The sequence below is a fragment of the Varanus komodoensis genome, unplaced genomic scaffold, assembly GCF_004798865.1.
Source record: "Varanus komodoensis strain SLA01 unplaced genomic scaffold, ASM479886v1 scaffold1, whole genome shotgun sequence".
NCBI lineage: Eukaryota > Metazoa > Chordata > Lepidosauria > Squamata > Varanidae > Varanus > Varanus komodoensis.
Genome location: NW_025335268.1, coordinates 44826102 through 44843328, shown reverse-complemented (window position 1 = coordinate 44843328; position 17227 = coordinate 44826102). Strand labels below are relative to the sequence as shown.

At 37.9% G+C, this 17227-nt stretch overlaps 1 protein-coding gene across 1 annotated transcript in view; it reads left to right on the top strand.

Moving 5' to 3' along the window:
- The window catches only part of PEX7 (peroxisomal biogenesis factor 7), a 66155-nt gene that overhangs the window by 31712 nt on the left and 17216 nt on the right, over positions 1–17227 (top strand). The window contains exons 6-8 of the mRNA XM_044423828.1: positions 463–569; positions 1952–2065; positions 5190–5245. Coding sequence (XP_044279763.1) covers positions 463–569; positions 1952–2065; positions 5190–5245 — 277 coding nt within the window. The remainder of the gene's footprint in view (positions 1–462; positions 570–1951; positions 2066–5189; positions 5246–17227) is intronic.

Sequence of the window (17227 nt, the reverse complement as noted above, 5' to 3'; positions counted from 1 at the left end):
AGGGAAAGGAATTATTGCACATTTAAAAAGCAATTTTAATAGTCTAGTTATATTTTTAGGCTGACAAACCAATTGATGATTGAGTTCCAATTGAAATTAGAATTTGTATGGTATGTTTACATTACTGGGCCCCAGTATTGGTGTATATGTTTTCAAAAATAAAATTAAATAAATTAAAGCATGCTAGGCAAGTGGTCAATATTTATCAATCACATAGTCTTTACAAACAAAAACTACAGAAAGAAAAGAATAAGGGCAAAGGCAAAGGAAGGAGGCTGAACCTGTATTAACCCAGGTAGGTTTATAGCTAAAGTTTTCGGGATTAATATTATCATTGCTGCATGTTTTAAGGTCTGTTTTACTTTGCATAAGCCTGATACCCTTTCCAAATAACTACATGAAGTATATAGATCATAATCAGAAAAAGCTTGTGTAAAGCATGATATATTAATGCTTCTGCAGGTGACCAGACTTTACGAATTTGGGATGCAAAGGCACCAAGGATCCCAGTGATCATTCCTGCTCACCAGGCTGAAATTCTAAGTTGTGACTGGTGCAAGTATGATCAGGTACAGTAGAGGAAAACAGTCTATTTATAAAACTCATGAAATTGCCTTTATTGAGTAGCAGTGTATTATGATTAGGGTAGGCAGGTAATAATATAGGTCAGAAACTGGCAACATTAAGCATTTTTGGACAGATTTCACTATTCCACTGAAATTATAAGACTTAATATTTTTTATTTTTGTCTGGTCTGTTTCTCCCCTGCCTTTTTTATCTTTTTCAAAATTGCATAACACTATTAACAGTCAGTTACAAAATTGTCTCTTAACACCATTATTCTGCATTTACTACTATCTATCACCACAGCTCAAAATATTTCCGTAGTCAACAGTATCAGTACCTGCAGAAGATTTTGTATTTACCTACAAAAAGCATATACTTATTCCATAGAGTCTGCAAGGATGGCACGTGTTGGGTGCATTTTCATGTAATGCTAAGCAATGTTTTAGTGATGCAAGACTAAGCCACAGCAAGCTTTGCCTCCTCCCCGCACACCCAAGCATCGTCAGAAAGTGGATGCTTACAGGTGCTACAGCTTTGTCCAAACAACAGACTAGTCAATCTCAACTATGGCTTGTGAAAAGTAAACCAACTTCAAGTTTCATTGTTGGAACTTAACCTGTTTCAGAAAAATACAGTTAGGATTTAACCACAAATGACAGTGTTTAGTTCAAATGACACAACTAGCTCCTACGAATAAACAATAAAACTGCCAAAGGCCTCTTTGTCTCCACTCCTGAACTGAAGTGGATAGCATGTAGTTTTGTATTACTTGAACTATGCTTATGTATGAACCAGAACACAGATTACACATGTAGGGTTAAGATAGAGGACCGAGAGGCAAATTGGATATAGAATGAGAATATTCTTCTGAACTCCAGGTCTCTAATATTTAATATTCTAATACTGGAAGCCATCCCGAGGCTCATGCGAATGGGACGGCATACAAAAACTCCAAATAATAAATAAATAAATAAATAACATTCTCATGTATTTTATTCTTGTATGTATTGGGGTGGCAACACATGGGCCACTGTGATGGCCCTCACCATCCCCTGAATGTACCAGAACTTGGTAATAGGTGACATTGGGGGGTGGAGGAAGTAAATGGGATTCTTACTGGCTACAGTGTGCCAAAAGGACAAAATCATCAAGCTTATTTAAAGCCTTTGGCACACCATAGCCACAATTTATTTTTTAATTATATATTTTTAAATTTGTGCCTAGGGGGAGAGGGGGCAGTGGGGTGAAAATGGCTTCTGCAGTTACCCTTTTCTGACATATATGTTTGGTAACTCTAGGGTGATCCTATTTTACCCATTGTTCTTTAACTTTATTATTTGAAAGAGATTCATATGTTTACTTGTTCCTTTTATTACATTGTCAGAACTTACTTGTAACGGGTGCTGTTGACTGCAGTTTGAGGGGATGGGATTTGAGAAACATACGACAACCAGTATTCAACCTTGTTGGGCATACTTATGCTATAAGAAGAGTAAAAGTAAGTTTTAATTTTTTCTTCCTCTTTACATTTGTGGATTACTATACATGCATCAGTAGTGTAAAAGAGTAAACAAAAGCCAAATAAATTAAATAATGAAACTGGGAATCATTTTCTGACTTAAAAATTGTACTGCATTCTTTCAGTTGACAGTAGCCCAGATCCATAGCACAACATGAGAGGTTCTGCACTTTCAGAAAGGTTTGGACTTGTATTTTCCAACCAACTGCTTACTTGCTCTACTCCCAACTACCTAGCAAACCTCTTTTAACACTGAGGAGCACTTCATAAGTTGTTTAAGCTATCTATCTATCTATCTATCTATCTATCTAACTATCTATTCTCCAAATTTGGTTCAATTTTGGTTCACTAAAATAAAAAAATAAGAAAATAATGAGGCATGAGATTAAAACCAGCAGATAGAAACAGAGCATGCAGAAAGTTTTTCAAAATGTAATTTTCAAGTGTAAGCTTACTCATTTCCACTTAAATGTAAAACACAATTGAATTCAGAAAGAGCTGGTTCAGTGCTGGCTGGAAAATACTGGGAATCTTAAGACTTCTGTCAAGGAGGCATAACACTGTATCCTGAGTCGGTAGTAAGTAAGACTAGGATTGGTTGCTTTAAAATATTATTGTTGGGGATATTTAAAAAGTTTCCTTTTTTTCTCAAGGAATAAAATAATATTGGCATCAGATGGACCTCTCTGGGAAGGGCATTTTATAGAAGTAGCACCAGGACCAAAAAGGCTGTGTGAATCTGTGGTTCAAAACATTAAATTATTCTTTAATTGATAGCTTTCATCTTCTTAAATTTCACAAGGAAATTGTGTTTCAGGAACTTGACAGTATACAAGAAATAGTAACACCACTGCATAATATAAGTAAGCATTAAAACAGTACATTTCAAGCAGAATATCAACATCTCAGTAGTCTTAATAACAATTTTAGGAAAACTCTGTAGAACAAATTAAACCAAACCTGCCACATTGAACTATCAACACATTAAATCTCCCTTCCCAAAACTAAATGAAAGGCACCTTTACCATATGTTTTATGGTAGGCAGAATGGGCCGGTTTGCATGTCATGACATGGGTTACCAAGGGTTGATTAATCCTCGGCAAGTTGGGGTATGTGCTATCTGCCATTTTGAATATGCAGACCCTGGTCAATGGTTGCTGTGGCTTGTCCCATCAGGTGAACCCGGATGACAGGGTTTTGTAAAGATTAAACAGATCTTATGTAATCTTAGAACATGCCCTTGGTTATTCAAGTGTTTTTTAATCCTTTGGCAACTTCCACTGCTTGACTTCACATGACATGCCAAACCGGAAAAGCCCAAAAACGGGGCTTGCTTATCAGAAAGAATGTTAGCATGTACGGTACCTGCCCCATGGGTTTATTAACCCAGGGTGACTTGTCATGTGAACATGTGAACTCAATTATTATGTTTCTCTCTCTACAGAAGCAGCAGATTCTTGGCTTTTGAATATAAAGGGTGAGGAGAAGTAAATGTCTCCAGCTACACCCATGATAGAAGCCAGGGTGTTCCTCTAGAGCAGGGGCAGGTAATATGTAGCCCATTGGCTGCATGCAGCTCTGGCTTTTGGTGCAGCATCCCCCCTCCCCACTGCTGTATCACTAAAACAAAGACAAGTGTTTTGTCATTGAACTTCAGCAATGCAACTGAGGCTGAAAATGGCTGAAATATAGCCCCTTTCAGGCTTTTTCATGTTAGAGAAATTTGACAACAAACTGTTGATTGCTTTGCAGCTGCCAGATTTTGACTCTGCAGCAGTGATGCCAAGCATTTAATTCTGGGCGGGTCCAGAGCATGGAAATTGCCTTCCAAATTTGCCCACTCTGCTGTAAACAGATTTTTTGTTAAGCATGCTTAAGACTTATGAGTACTTAAAGGGCAGCTTATTGGTTAGTTGTGAAAAAAGATCTTGTATAATTTATAATATTTCAAACAAGTGACTTTTTCCATACAGAGTGTGAGGGAGGGACATTGGAAAACTCTTTGAAGAAGGCAAGCATGCTAGGGAAAGTTGAAGGCAGAAGAAGAAAAGGGAGAGCAAATATTAGATGAACTGACTCCATTAAGGAAGCTACAGCCTTGTATTTACAAGAACTGAGCAGGGCTGTCATGGATAGGACAGTGTGGAGGTCTTTTATTTGTTGGGCCTCCATGAGTCGGGGACAGCTTGATAGCACGTAAGAACAGCAACCGTTTTTGAAAAGCACTTGCATGCATTCATCGTATAGATAAAGTATGTTAAAGTGGCTGCTGTGATGAAATGTGAAACTTAGCTGTTGGATGTTCTTGGTGCTTGAGCACTTTAAAGGCAACACAAGTTGGGATATTAAGGTCTGTAATATTAAGGTCTATAACACCTTTTGTGGGAGAGTTGTTTTTCACTGCAGATGTGCTTGAAAATGCTGATTTAAAAGATAATTGTATGGGAGCCAGCAATGAGGTTGACAGAGTTTGGCTTGTTATCCCCATCTTTGCCGCAGCCTTTATTCATCTGTTCAGTGTATGCCAAGGATCGTAATAATGTATCTATTCTCTGTAATGGGTGAAATTATGAGAAATGTTTTTGCTGGCACTAGTTTTCAAGCTTGAGTCAGGTTTTTTTTAACAGTAATTAAATGAAAAGAGAATCTTGGGAGAGTGTGGCCTTGGTTCAACCATCTATATCTCTTAAATGTTCTGTGACATGATAGAGATTTGGAAGCATTTTGCTCCTACTGAATTGGGGAAGAGTTCTAAACATTTTGATGGCTTATTGCAGGCTTCAACAGCTCATTGCAAGTTGAGGATCCATGTTCAATCTGTATCTCGAAGAAAAATATAATAGCCACCTTGTGTATCTGTCATGTAAGGGATTTAAAATTAAGTTAGATTCTTAATTTATGACAGGGCTTCTTGGAGCTGCTTTATTGAAACAGAGTCAAGAAATTTCATGGGGTTCTTTATACCGAGTAATTTTTCCATTTGGATCTTTTATGATACTATACAAAATCTGTTTTTAGTCAGTTCCCTTTTCTCTCTTCCCCAGCCTACATAGCTTATATTTTGTGCTGGTAATATTTTGTATTCCTTTTATCCTTTTGCAGTTTTCACCTTTTCACGCCACACTACTGGCTTCCTGTTCCTACGATTTCACTGTGAGGTACAGTAATTATTTTTATTTCTTACCTGTAATTCTGTCTTGCACTCCATGAAGCACATACTATTTTTTGCTATCAGTCTGGAGAAACAGAATTTCAGGGACTACATTCTTCATGTGTGGCCTTGAAAACCTGCTGTAAAAGATAATTTTATTCTAACCAATGTAAGACTAAGAGAATGCTGGGTTCTTCCCCACCTGTCCAGGAAAAGGCCTTCTGCTTCTCTTGCACAAACTGGGGATGTAACTTCTCCATCTGGTTACACTGGTGGCACCTTGACAGAGAAAGTGTTACTACAGCAATGTCTTCCTTAAATCCTTTTTGATCTGTTTGATACCTGTTGGGTTTAACAGATGGCTTTATAATTTGTCTTTTCTGTATATGCTCATATTTGAATCTGGAAATAGCATATGCCATATGCAAGTAAAAGAACAGCAAATGCTATGTGCAATACAAATACATATTTTGTTTGAAATCAATGGGCCTGTTTTACAGGAGGTGTCTGGAGAGAATGAGATGAATTCACTCATGTGGATATTATAAAAGGCACTTCTAGGTTGCAGCTGACAGGTATGCTGCATCAGTGCACCTGGCAATTGCACGTTTCCCAGCAACTGTGCCTGTGGGCATGCTGACCGCTATTGGATAACACAGTTAATACAAACTGGTACAAAACCAGGCATAAACATAGTATTTGCTGGCACCTCCCCTCTCTCTCTCTCTCTCTCTCTCTCTCTCTCTCTCTCTCTCTCTCTCTCTCTCAGTAATAGTTTTCCTTGTTTAGTGTTCTTTTTCTAATCTAGGAGCATCTTAGGTCTCATTTTCATAAACAGCAAATGTGGTGGGAGCAGTGTGTCTCCACTGTGAACCAAACTACATGTTACACTGATGCATAGAGTGTAACTACATCTAGCTCATTAACACAGATACGGAATCTATTGATAGCAGCCATGCTAATAGTAGCTAAGCACTGCAGATGATCAGAGTTACCTACCCTCACAGAATGGAAACAGAAAATATGGCAGGGATACATGATGGCCAAGCTAATAGAATTTGAAGGCTGAGAGATGGGAAATGAGTAAAATCAAATTTGAGGAAAATTGCCATACTACTTTATAACTTTTTGAATTACAGCTTATATATGAGGAAATGTTATTTACTGAAGGATGAATAGCCATTGTCTTATGTACTATTCTTGTTTATTTTATGTGCTATCTATTATATAGTGTATTTACTGTACCATATATTGTATTCTGATAAGCTTATCTGAAAAAAGTGAATCTAGATCAGTGCTGTTTTCTTTCCTCATAAATAAGTTTGATGTGGCCAGTGCAGCTTGAAACCAAAGCATCATGTGGCAGAGCCTTTTAAAATTTATTGATACACTTATATCCTGCCTTTTTTTCCTCTTGCAAGAATCCCAAGGTAACTTACATGAACTTCCTTCTCCTCAATGGTGTCCTCACAACACAACATCCCCATGGGATAAATTAGGCTTAGAGTCACTTAATGCATTTCATGGCTAAGTGGGAAATAGAATACCGATCTCCCAAGCACTAGTACCAGACTCTCACTACTATACCAAATGGTTTTGATCTTTTGCTCCCTGCTGTGGTTCCAGTCTGGACTGTGCCTCCTGTGCCTGAAATCTGCATAAGGTGAAGAAAACTTCCATCAAAGAGAAATTGGAATTATCTTCTATGCAAAATGCAGGTGTGTGTGTGGTGGTGGTGGTGGGGGACTGATCTGAACTGGAACCAGAGAAGGGGCAAAGGGTTAAAAAACCCTGATCCTGATATAGTCCCCATCTTTCCCTTTTACGAACTATGCATCTATACATGTATGCCATGTATTAAAGCCAATGTGTTGTTTGTCACTGTAAAATTTTATTTAGGAGATGGTAGCTCACATGATTAAACTCTCCTGCATACAGAAACAAAATCACTGTTCAGAGAGAGAGTTTCATCCCTGAGCAGCTAGCTGTCTATACATAGTCTTTTATGTATTTTTCATTGCAGCTACCACCACTTATCTGAGCTGTTATACTTGTAAAGAATGTTTTCTCATTGGGGAGCAAAAGTAGAATGTTTTCTCATTGGGGAACGGAAGCATTTGTTTTTATATTAAAACTTGATTTTCATTTTCAGATACTAACCAAAATGTGTGGGGTTTTTGATGTTTAAACTAATTCAGAGGGGTTCAAGTATTGGCCATCTGCTGCCATAAAAGATGCTCTTGACAAAATAATTGTTCAGCTAACCAGCATACTGGAGCCAACAAGAAGCTTTGTTCATAAACAGAATATACCAGAAATAACTTAGAACTCTCCTAATAACATTATGGCATTTGTCATCATTAAGCTGTTTGTGGGAACGAATCTTAATTTGTTCCTTCTCATTTTGGAAAGATCAGCTTTGTGGCTTAATTTTTCACTATTAATAACATCGAAGTTTTCTTTGTGGTTTGTTTAAACAGTTTTTCAGACCTGAACATTGGTGGGTTTCTAATTAGTAATAGCTAAGCTGTAGAGATAATGAAAAACCAATCCACCTTTTTGACAAAAACCAATTTTCCCAGTAATCATAGCATATGACACCTCTAAGGCTGCCATTGTTTAAACTAGCCCTGCTATTGTGCTTTTAACAAATCTGACAAGCTGAAATTAAACAAGTGATGCTTTGCCCAAGTTTTGTATTTTCACATGTCAGGCCATTAAAGGTGCAGAAAATTCAGAGGCTGGCCGATGGTAATACTGAGAATTTTATTGGACATACATGTAAAGAGCTCTCTGTTCATTTTCTGAACACCTAGTGTTCAGAAAGATAGAGAAATATGGGGCTTGGGGAAGTGAAGATCCTGCTGTAATGAACTTTTCATTAAAAAGGCCTTACTCTAAGTAGAATTGACTTATTCCAAACCATCATAAAACACTCTACTGCCCCCTCAGGCTAGACTAGGAAGAATTCATTACTTCCCAGATTATTGGCGTTTGTTCAACTCATTTTACGATTTCCCAACTCTTCCAAGGAGCATTTCTCTGCATATTTATTGGGAACTAGCTCCCAGTTGAGAACACTGGCACTTAAGTATAAAATCAGTTGGTTAATGACACTCACAGAAGCAAATTATTAGCATTTGCCTAATTTAATAGACACATGCAATTCCAGATAGCATGATGATGATTAACAATTTCTTCAAAGCTCCATGATGATCTCTAAATGGTTAATGAGGAAAAAAGTGTCAGGGGGTTCAGTGTAGTGTCATGCACCTACTATGGTTTGAATTCTACTTTACAATTCTTTCCCTGTTGTACAATGTCTCATCTGTCTCAGATAGAACCATTTCACTATTACAGTGATGTAAACTTTCTTTTAAAAGTGTTGATTTGCTTTACTTGTGTTCAAATGCTTTCTGATGTCTATCAGAATGACTGTAACGGTGTGCAGTTTTATTAGATATTGTTTTGTGATTACAAAATACCCTGCAGAGACTCAGTATAGCGTGTCAGAATGCATGCAATTTAGAATAATGTGAATGTGGCACAGTGGAAGGAAAATACCAGATTGCAGTTTCTTCTAGAATCTGGCTAATGGCAAGCATTTGCAATTATATAATTGCTATGCAGGGAATCTTGAAGACACTTAGTGCATCTAGCAGTTAATGCAAAGACAGTGCCGTTTCATCCAGGATAATAAAACTGTAGAAACCATCTGCAAAGTCACAAGAAGAAGATTGTCTTTTAGAGGCAGACTTCATATGCACTGGGCCATTCTGCTACGATGCTGTGTTGACAGGAATTTTTCTGGTCTAGCCTCTGTTCACTAAAGGACCGTTCTCAAACTTGCTGCCTCCAGATGTGTTGTACTGCAACTCCAGTCATCCCAACCAACTTGCATTGGGGAAGTTATCTGAACCAAAAAGGTACATTAAAGGAAGAATCCTATGGGCCCTCATCATTGTCTAAGAGGCCACAGGATGGTTTAGATTATCAGCTCCAAGGTCAGAGACAGCACTCTGACCCTTGAGCTGGGAACTGGAGCTCCAGCCCCCACCCCCACCCCGCTTTCCATCTGTCTCAGTTGGCACAAAGCAAACAGCACCAGCCACTCTCGGAGGTTGGGAAAGAAATCTTGAGTAGGGACTAATGGAAGCAGTTTGCATGGAGAAGAGAAGTCTGGAGCTTCCAGGACACAAGGTATCCTGAAGCGTCCTTCTCCCTCTGAAAAGCCGTCACTAGTCAGCCGAAAAGGGCTCTCTGCTGAGCAGGGGGCGTTGACTGGCTTTGTTGCTCTTCCATTCATTGGAGGAACATGAGCCTCTCAGCTCAGAGGCTTCTGCTCATCTCTATAGGATTGTTCCATAAGAATATTATCTCAGAAGCACGTAGCACATGGTGGCTTTCCTTGAAGGATTGGTTATGTTGATGTGGGATTTATGTTCTTCTAGTTCTAAAGTAGGGGAAGAAATGCCTACTATTAAGTTTTCTAATTGGCATAAGATTTGATTTAATGATTGCTGTTATTTCTATCCTGGCATTCTACCAAGACAGCTAATGAATCTAAGACTTATATTTATGAAATGACCCGTTGATTTTTACCTTGCTTTCTGTACCAAAGACCTTCAGAGCACCATACAGTGAAACAAACTTACAATATCCAAACATAAAGCAACAAAATAACATACACAGGTATTAACATGTTTATCAACTAATGCAGCCTTAAAACTCATAAAATTATAGGCACCATAAAAACCAGGGACAGTGCTGGGTACCAAAAAAATCTAGGACTCTGCCCACAGGATTAAAAAAAATGCACAAATTTGTATATGTTCTAAAATCTCTGTGTGTGTCTTTTCAGAATCCTGTGTCTTAGGGTTGCCCTATTTGTAAAAAACGCATGCATGGGGGACAGGAGAGCATTTGATTTCAGAAAAAAAGCTCAGGTTGGAAGTTTCAAGCAAAAGGAATAGTGGATGAAGCATATGTGGATAAAAATCCAGTTAATGCAGGGGGATCAGATTCAACAAAGGTAGTCAGGGTCCCTGTAACTTTATTTCAGCAACTGCCCACGGACAACAGGATGATGGGATAGATGGCCTCCCAAAGATTTGGGGCTCCAACCTTAATGGGCCATTGTTAACACCATATCTTATTAAATTGACTAAATTAGTCACTTCCATAGCTCTGGAAAACTTTGCAGCAATGAAAAACTTTCTGTAAAGAGCTTAAAATAGACAATTGAGCAAGCCTAATTAGGGAGGACATTCTAAAGAATTTGTGCCAACATACAAAAAGCTCTGTGTTTTGTAAAAGACATTTTAATTGTTGACACTGTTGGCAGCTAAATCCTCAGAAGTTATCTGTTTCCTTCAGCAAATATGATAGGAAGATATAATTCCCTGAGATATCATGAACATTTTGCTTCCAGAATAGCATCAAGAATAATTATATTTTGAAACACTTGCAGCAATAACTTGAAATTAGTGGGCCTTACCAAAGTTGACTTGATTGGAAGCCTGCAATTATTACTATTAGACTTGAAATTTGGGATTAGGAAGGGTCCAATCAACAACAGGGCTTCATCATCACTGCAGGGTATCTTCCTTCTGCCCAGTAGAGCTAGCAAAGGAACAGGGTTTCTTTGCTTTTGGATGGGAACTGTTGGATCAGCATCTCTTGGCTGATCCAAAGGAGAAGGAACAGGCCCATGCAGGACTGAAATCAGGACTGGAATTTGAGGAGCTGTATGCTTGCACTTTGCTGGGAACGATAGATGGCAAAAGAAGAAGGGGACGGCAGAGGATGAGGTGGCTGGATGGAGTCACTGGGGCAGTGGGTGTGAGCTTAGGTGGACTCGGGGAGATGGTGGAGGACAGGGAGGCCTGGAGGAGGCCATGGGGTCGCGATGGGTCGGACACGACTTCGCGACTAACAACAACAACATGCTTGCACAGCGCTATGCATGGTATAGTTATTGATTGGTCCCTAAAACTGTGATTCAAGGAGCTCAGATGAAAACAGTGCTTTCCCATATTGAAAGTAGACCCATTGGAGACTGTGGGCAAAATGAGACTGCAGAATGCAAGATATTTTTGGATTTCACAGGAAAGAGCCATAAACAAGAGGTAGCTGTATTCTAGTGACCTAAAATGGGGAACAAAAATGGTTTTTATGTTCTGATATGGCATTTTTAATAGGAAACAACTCTCCGGTAGAAAGATGTTGCGTTGGAATTAAGCTTCCCATGATTTGGATGAATTTTTATAGATTTTGGCTATGTCACGGAAAGAAATCAGGAAAAAGAGGCTTTGAAATAAAGTTTTTGGGCCAGAAATGTTATCTTCTCTCTGTATCTTTCAAATGCATAAGCTGTACACTAATGCTGCTACTAGTTTTTATGGACTTCTGTTGTTCATTTGAAAGTTATACTGAAGCTTACAAGCTGTGATATACAAAATGTAGAGCTTTTGAGATTATTCTACTTTTTGTGTTAGGAATTTTATCTAACAACTAGAAGCAATTGATTCTAATCAGTTAATTAAAATAGTCTGCAGATCTTTCATTGGGAGACAAAAGCATTATTTCTGTAGCAGAATAGAAACCTTACAAGTTCTATGCTTAGAAACTGATCAGGTATGATAGGCAATTGTGTGCCAGTTCATCTATTTAGAATGATTGGAAACTTGAACTGTTGGTTGCATTGTGTGCCACACTTTCAAGTCATGACTTCTAAAGAGCGTATTGTTAATGACTGTGCAATAAAGAGTCTCAGATTCACTGTGAATGAGAGAGAGTGTATTGTTTAGCTTACAAACTGCTTTGGTATAACATGAGTTTTGTTATGACTGGTCCCTAATTGCTTGTGTATCTGTTCAAAGGGAAGTGGAATATGTAAAAATGGAGAGAGGCTTCATACAGACGTTATCTTGAATTGTATTTGTGTTGTTATTAGAACATCTTTTGGGATGATTTATATATTTAATATTTACAGTAGTTCTTGCTTCTTTTTTGTAAATTCAGCTTATTCCATCCTTATCAAATCAATCACAGAAATTGCTATCAAAGACTCCTTATCCTATGATGGATTTAATGAAGCAGAACTATTAACTCCTAAAACACTTGTTTACTCATTTTTCACCTTAACTAACGTTTCTCTGCTTGATGGACTTAACGTGGATAAAGTGCTGCCAGTAACCCCTCTCTGTTTGCTGCATGTGTGAAGAGTTTAAGTGCAAAGGGAGGCCAACAGCTCTGCTTTTTCAGTCTGCAGAATCAAACATTGTACCTGATAAAATATCTCTCTCTCATGATTCTGCTCAGATCTTAAGGGCTATAACATGACTTTTTAGAGAGTACAATGCCAGTTACCAATAATCATTGTATGGTTGTTCTTGATTTGCTACAGAATCAAAGGGAGTGCAAGTCTTGATCCAGAACCATTATGTAGCCTAGCTTTCCCTGTCCATGTTTATTTTATTTATTTATTTATTTTTCAATTTATATCCTGCCTTTTTCCTACAAAGGGCTCAAGGCAGCTTACATGTCCTCCGCCATGTTATCCCCACAACAACAACCCTGTGAGGTAGGTTGGGCTGAGAGTCCGTGACTGGCCCAAAGTCACCCAGTTGGCTCCATGGCTGAACGGGGACTAGAACCCAGATCGTCTGAGTCCCAGTCCCATGCTCTTAACCACTACGCCACACTGGCTCTATACCATACATAATTTTGTGTATATCTGTCATCTAACCCATTACTTGTCCTTTTTCTAAGCTAAACAGTTCCAGATGTTATATACTTTCCTCATAGGGGAGTTGCTTCAGCTCCTTGATCATTCTACACCATTTCCAAATCCGCAACATACACTTTTAGGTGTGGTAAACAGAACTGTATACAGTATCCCATAAGTGGAAGTATCATAGAGTTTTATAAGGGCAGTTTGATCATGACGGTTTTATTTTCAGTTCCTTTTCTATTTATGCCTGCCCTAGAATTTGTATTTTTGCAACGGTCACAGTTGCACGGTTGACGTCATCTTTGAGCAGTCTGTTACTGCTTGAAGATCTCTTTCTTGGTCAGTCATTGCTAGCTGAAATCACATCAGCTTATACTTGAAGTGGGGGGGGGGTTGCCCCCTTAATTATTAAATGGAAACTGAAAATTTAGAGGTGCCTGGATATCCTTATAGAAACAGGCTCCCACATACTATATCCCAAAAGGAATGTGACTGGTTTGGTGAAATGTTCCTAGCAGATATCACTTGACTAAATACATTGACCATATTACTATCTCTGCTTAGTTGTAGAAAAACAGTTTCTTGATTATCTTTGAGTTTTGGTATAGAGTAGGATTTTAATCTGAGCTGAGGCTAATATAGTTTGCTTTCCATATACTCTGAGTATTTGCTGCTGACATTTTATCAGTGATCTTTTTCTGCCATGAAGATGAAGGGAGTAACATTTAGCTAAGATGCTGCATACCTGGGGTGGTGAGACATAGACCTTTGCATTGAATGCTAGATTATGCCATAGGCACTTCATGTCAAAACATGTTCTTAAGTCTTATCGGGGACTAATTGATCAAAGGGGAATCCTATTTTTATTGTAATCTCTTAAAAGTAGCATTTTCCAAAAATGGGAAAACATGCCTTCTAAATTGCTGATAAAAAGTAAATCATGGTGGTGTCCAAGCATTTTCTGTGATTCTCAGTTTCACATATATGGGTTTTGTGCAGCATGACAATCTACCTTGAGTTGTCATGTCTTGAGACCCTAAACTACTTTCTGTAGGGTGGTGTTTAATGGTAATTGACTGTACAAAACAGTCATGTTAATATTTCCTAGAAATCTCTTCCTAGTTTAGACTACAGAATTCTTTGATAAGTTAGGATTAATTTATGGATGTGACAATAGACATCGATAAAAACATTCTCTCTGCTATTCCAGTATCAGCATAATAACTTTCTTTAGCATATCTATTTATACAATGTAGATGTTTTTCTGTGTGCTACTTAATGCCTAACTTTTTGTGCTCATTTAGATTTTGTTTTAGTAGATGAGTCCTATCATTTTATTTCAAGGTAAACCTCTAGTACCGCTATTTTAAAAAAGGAATTTGAATGGGTTTGTCTTCATCAGTACTGGAAATTTTCTAACAAAACGCTTGCCTTCTGGGATTCGCTAACAGTTTGAAGACTTAAAATCTCCTGCGTCATTTTTCTAAATATGCAGTGTTTTCACTAAAAATGGCTAAGGAATACCTTACCACAATTGGTTATACAATAAAGTCACTGCAATGAGAAACAGAAAGTGTTGTTATCAGACTGAACATTTCTCATCTCATTGTTCCCCTGGTTCCTGAGAGAGCTCAGGGGAGATGCACATATAGCATTTGCTCTTTCCTAGCCACCAGGATCAAGAATGAAGCTTCCCAGATCCCACTTAACCATGGTTAAGAGGAACTTCAATATCTACAATAAAAGTGTTTAAATTTTACCAGGTACCCTGTTTTTCAGAATTGCTTAATCATATTCAAATCTTGTGTAAAACAGACTTTGTTGAATCATAAGGAAGGAAAACATTCAAAATATTTGAGATTGTAAAGAGTTGTATGGTACTTGTTAGGTACTATTATACCACTACCATATGTGGTGATGTTAAGAAAATAATGAAACTAGATGAAATACTACTTTTTTACCTTTACTGCTCTTTTTTTATATAAACTGGACAGTAATCTGTAAACATGTTGAGTAATTTATATCATTTTATGCTTTAAACTGTTATTTTATTGTTCCTTCTCCTGTTTTATTGAAAGCCACCCAGAGAGCCCTTTGGGCTATGAGATGGCATATAAATACAATAAATAAATGAATAAAATATCTTTAAGCAGAAATGGTGGGGGAGGTTTGCCTTCTAATACCATATTCATTTTGTTTTCCAGTTTTCCTAATCATACTTCCATTTGCGGTTAAAATTAGCTGTCAAAGTAGTAAGAATAAAAGAGTTAATTAAAGTGGGATAGGCAATTCTCACTTCATCTCACCTTAGGCAACTGAGCTGTTGGGCTGGTTTGCACATCACTGTAAGCTACCCTGTGAAAAACCTGGGCAGCATGGACAATTCATGGAGCAACTTACAGTGTGCCAGCAGAAAATGGGCCTTACTGTGGCTTGTTCTCCCTCACCTTCCCCTGAAATTTCCAACCAGTAATGCAGTCTCCTTCAGAGCAGAACCCAAATTGCCTCCCCCATGCAGCTCTGATCATGATCCCTTTTCATTCACCACCAGATTTTGTTGGTGGTTAGGGCTTCAAAAAATACAAGTGCAATTGGAGTCATTTTTTCAACATCTCAAAATTGTGCGATTGTCCTCATATTAAAAATATGATTATAATTTATTACTATTTCTCATATTTCCCAGGTGTGCTGATTTGCACTTACGGCCATCTGATACCTGTAGCCTTTCCTTGTTAATAGTCATATAAATTTCAGCTGTTCAGTAAAATAGGTGGCAAGAAATTAACAAGGCAAGACTGCATATAGTCTAGTTTGTGCACATTTGCAAGTTGAAATGTAAAGGGGGAAATGACAGCAAAAGTAGGTACAGGTGAGATTGCAAAAAGCAGCAGGAGTTTTTACTGGCTTTGTTGAGCAAATTCTACAATCCATACAATACTCTACAACCCATGATGGAATTGTGTCAGCTATTTTGCAGGAAGTGATCTAAGTTTGGAGGACATGAAACCCATCATAGCAAGCAACCCACAATGGGCTGTTGTATCATGCAAACTAGCAACTGTCTGTGAAGGTCTGGACTGGAAGGCCATGGAGTTCTGCAAGAGGCATTTCTGTGTTCTTTAGGAAATATCACAGATTACTGTAGCTGAGACAAGTAATTACAGTGTCATATGAATGGGTGATACTTATATGCAGAAATGGCTTCGAATAATTCAAAACATTAACCATTACTTAGGGAGAGAATAGATCTACATTCATTTCCAGCAGGAAGCTTTTATGTTTTAAATCCTACCAGTATATTATAGGACTGTATGGCAATTTTTAATCCAAATTGGCATTACAGCAATTACTTTTCCAATATAGGTAATCTGTAGGCATATATGTGATAACATTTGTTTCTGTACACTGAAAATTAAGTTTATGCCACTGAATTACAGCTTTTTCTTTCTTTTTTTCTTAAACTTGGAAATGGTAGTAGTGAGAGTTACTGAACTGTTTTTATGAAAATTCAGTCAGCATGTCTATATGCAATATCTGTCTATCTGAAAATGAAATATCAGTTACAGGAAATGGCCAGTAATACCCTACAGAAGTCTGTTATAGAACATTCTTTATACCTTGTGCACTTCTAGACGGAAAATGCCTCTTCCTTCGATTCTGTTCTTTGATTTGCAATTAAAGCTTGACAGGTGGAGAATGTTATATAAATGGGGTTATTTCTGAACGTTCAGTAGCTCCTTTATTATTTTATTAATTAATAAAAATGGCTAACCAGAAGCCTCTAGAAAACCCGCAAGTAAGACATAATGGCGATAGCCTCTTCCCAGCAGTTGGTTCCCGGCAACTGACATTTAGAAAGATAGTGCCTCCAAACCTGGAGGCTGCATATAATCATTTGACTATTATCCATTGGTTTTATTAATGGATATCCTTCGCGTGTTTATCCTCCAGGGTTTTATCTAGTACCCTTTTAAGCCATGTGAGGTAGTGGGCATCTTCATGGCAGTGAATTTCTTAGTTTAACTATGAGCTGCCACTCAATTTTGGGGCGGAGGGCTTGATCTGAAATGTTTGTTGTATGAGAAAAATAGACACAGTTCCCTTTTCACACTTTCTCTACATCATGTGTTATTTATGTGTGCGCACACCTCTTTCATGTCCTCACGTTTATTTACCATTTAAACTAAAAATCTCCCAACTTACAGTCTAACCTTTTTGTGGTAGTGTAACCAGGACTTATATACTATATTTGAT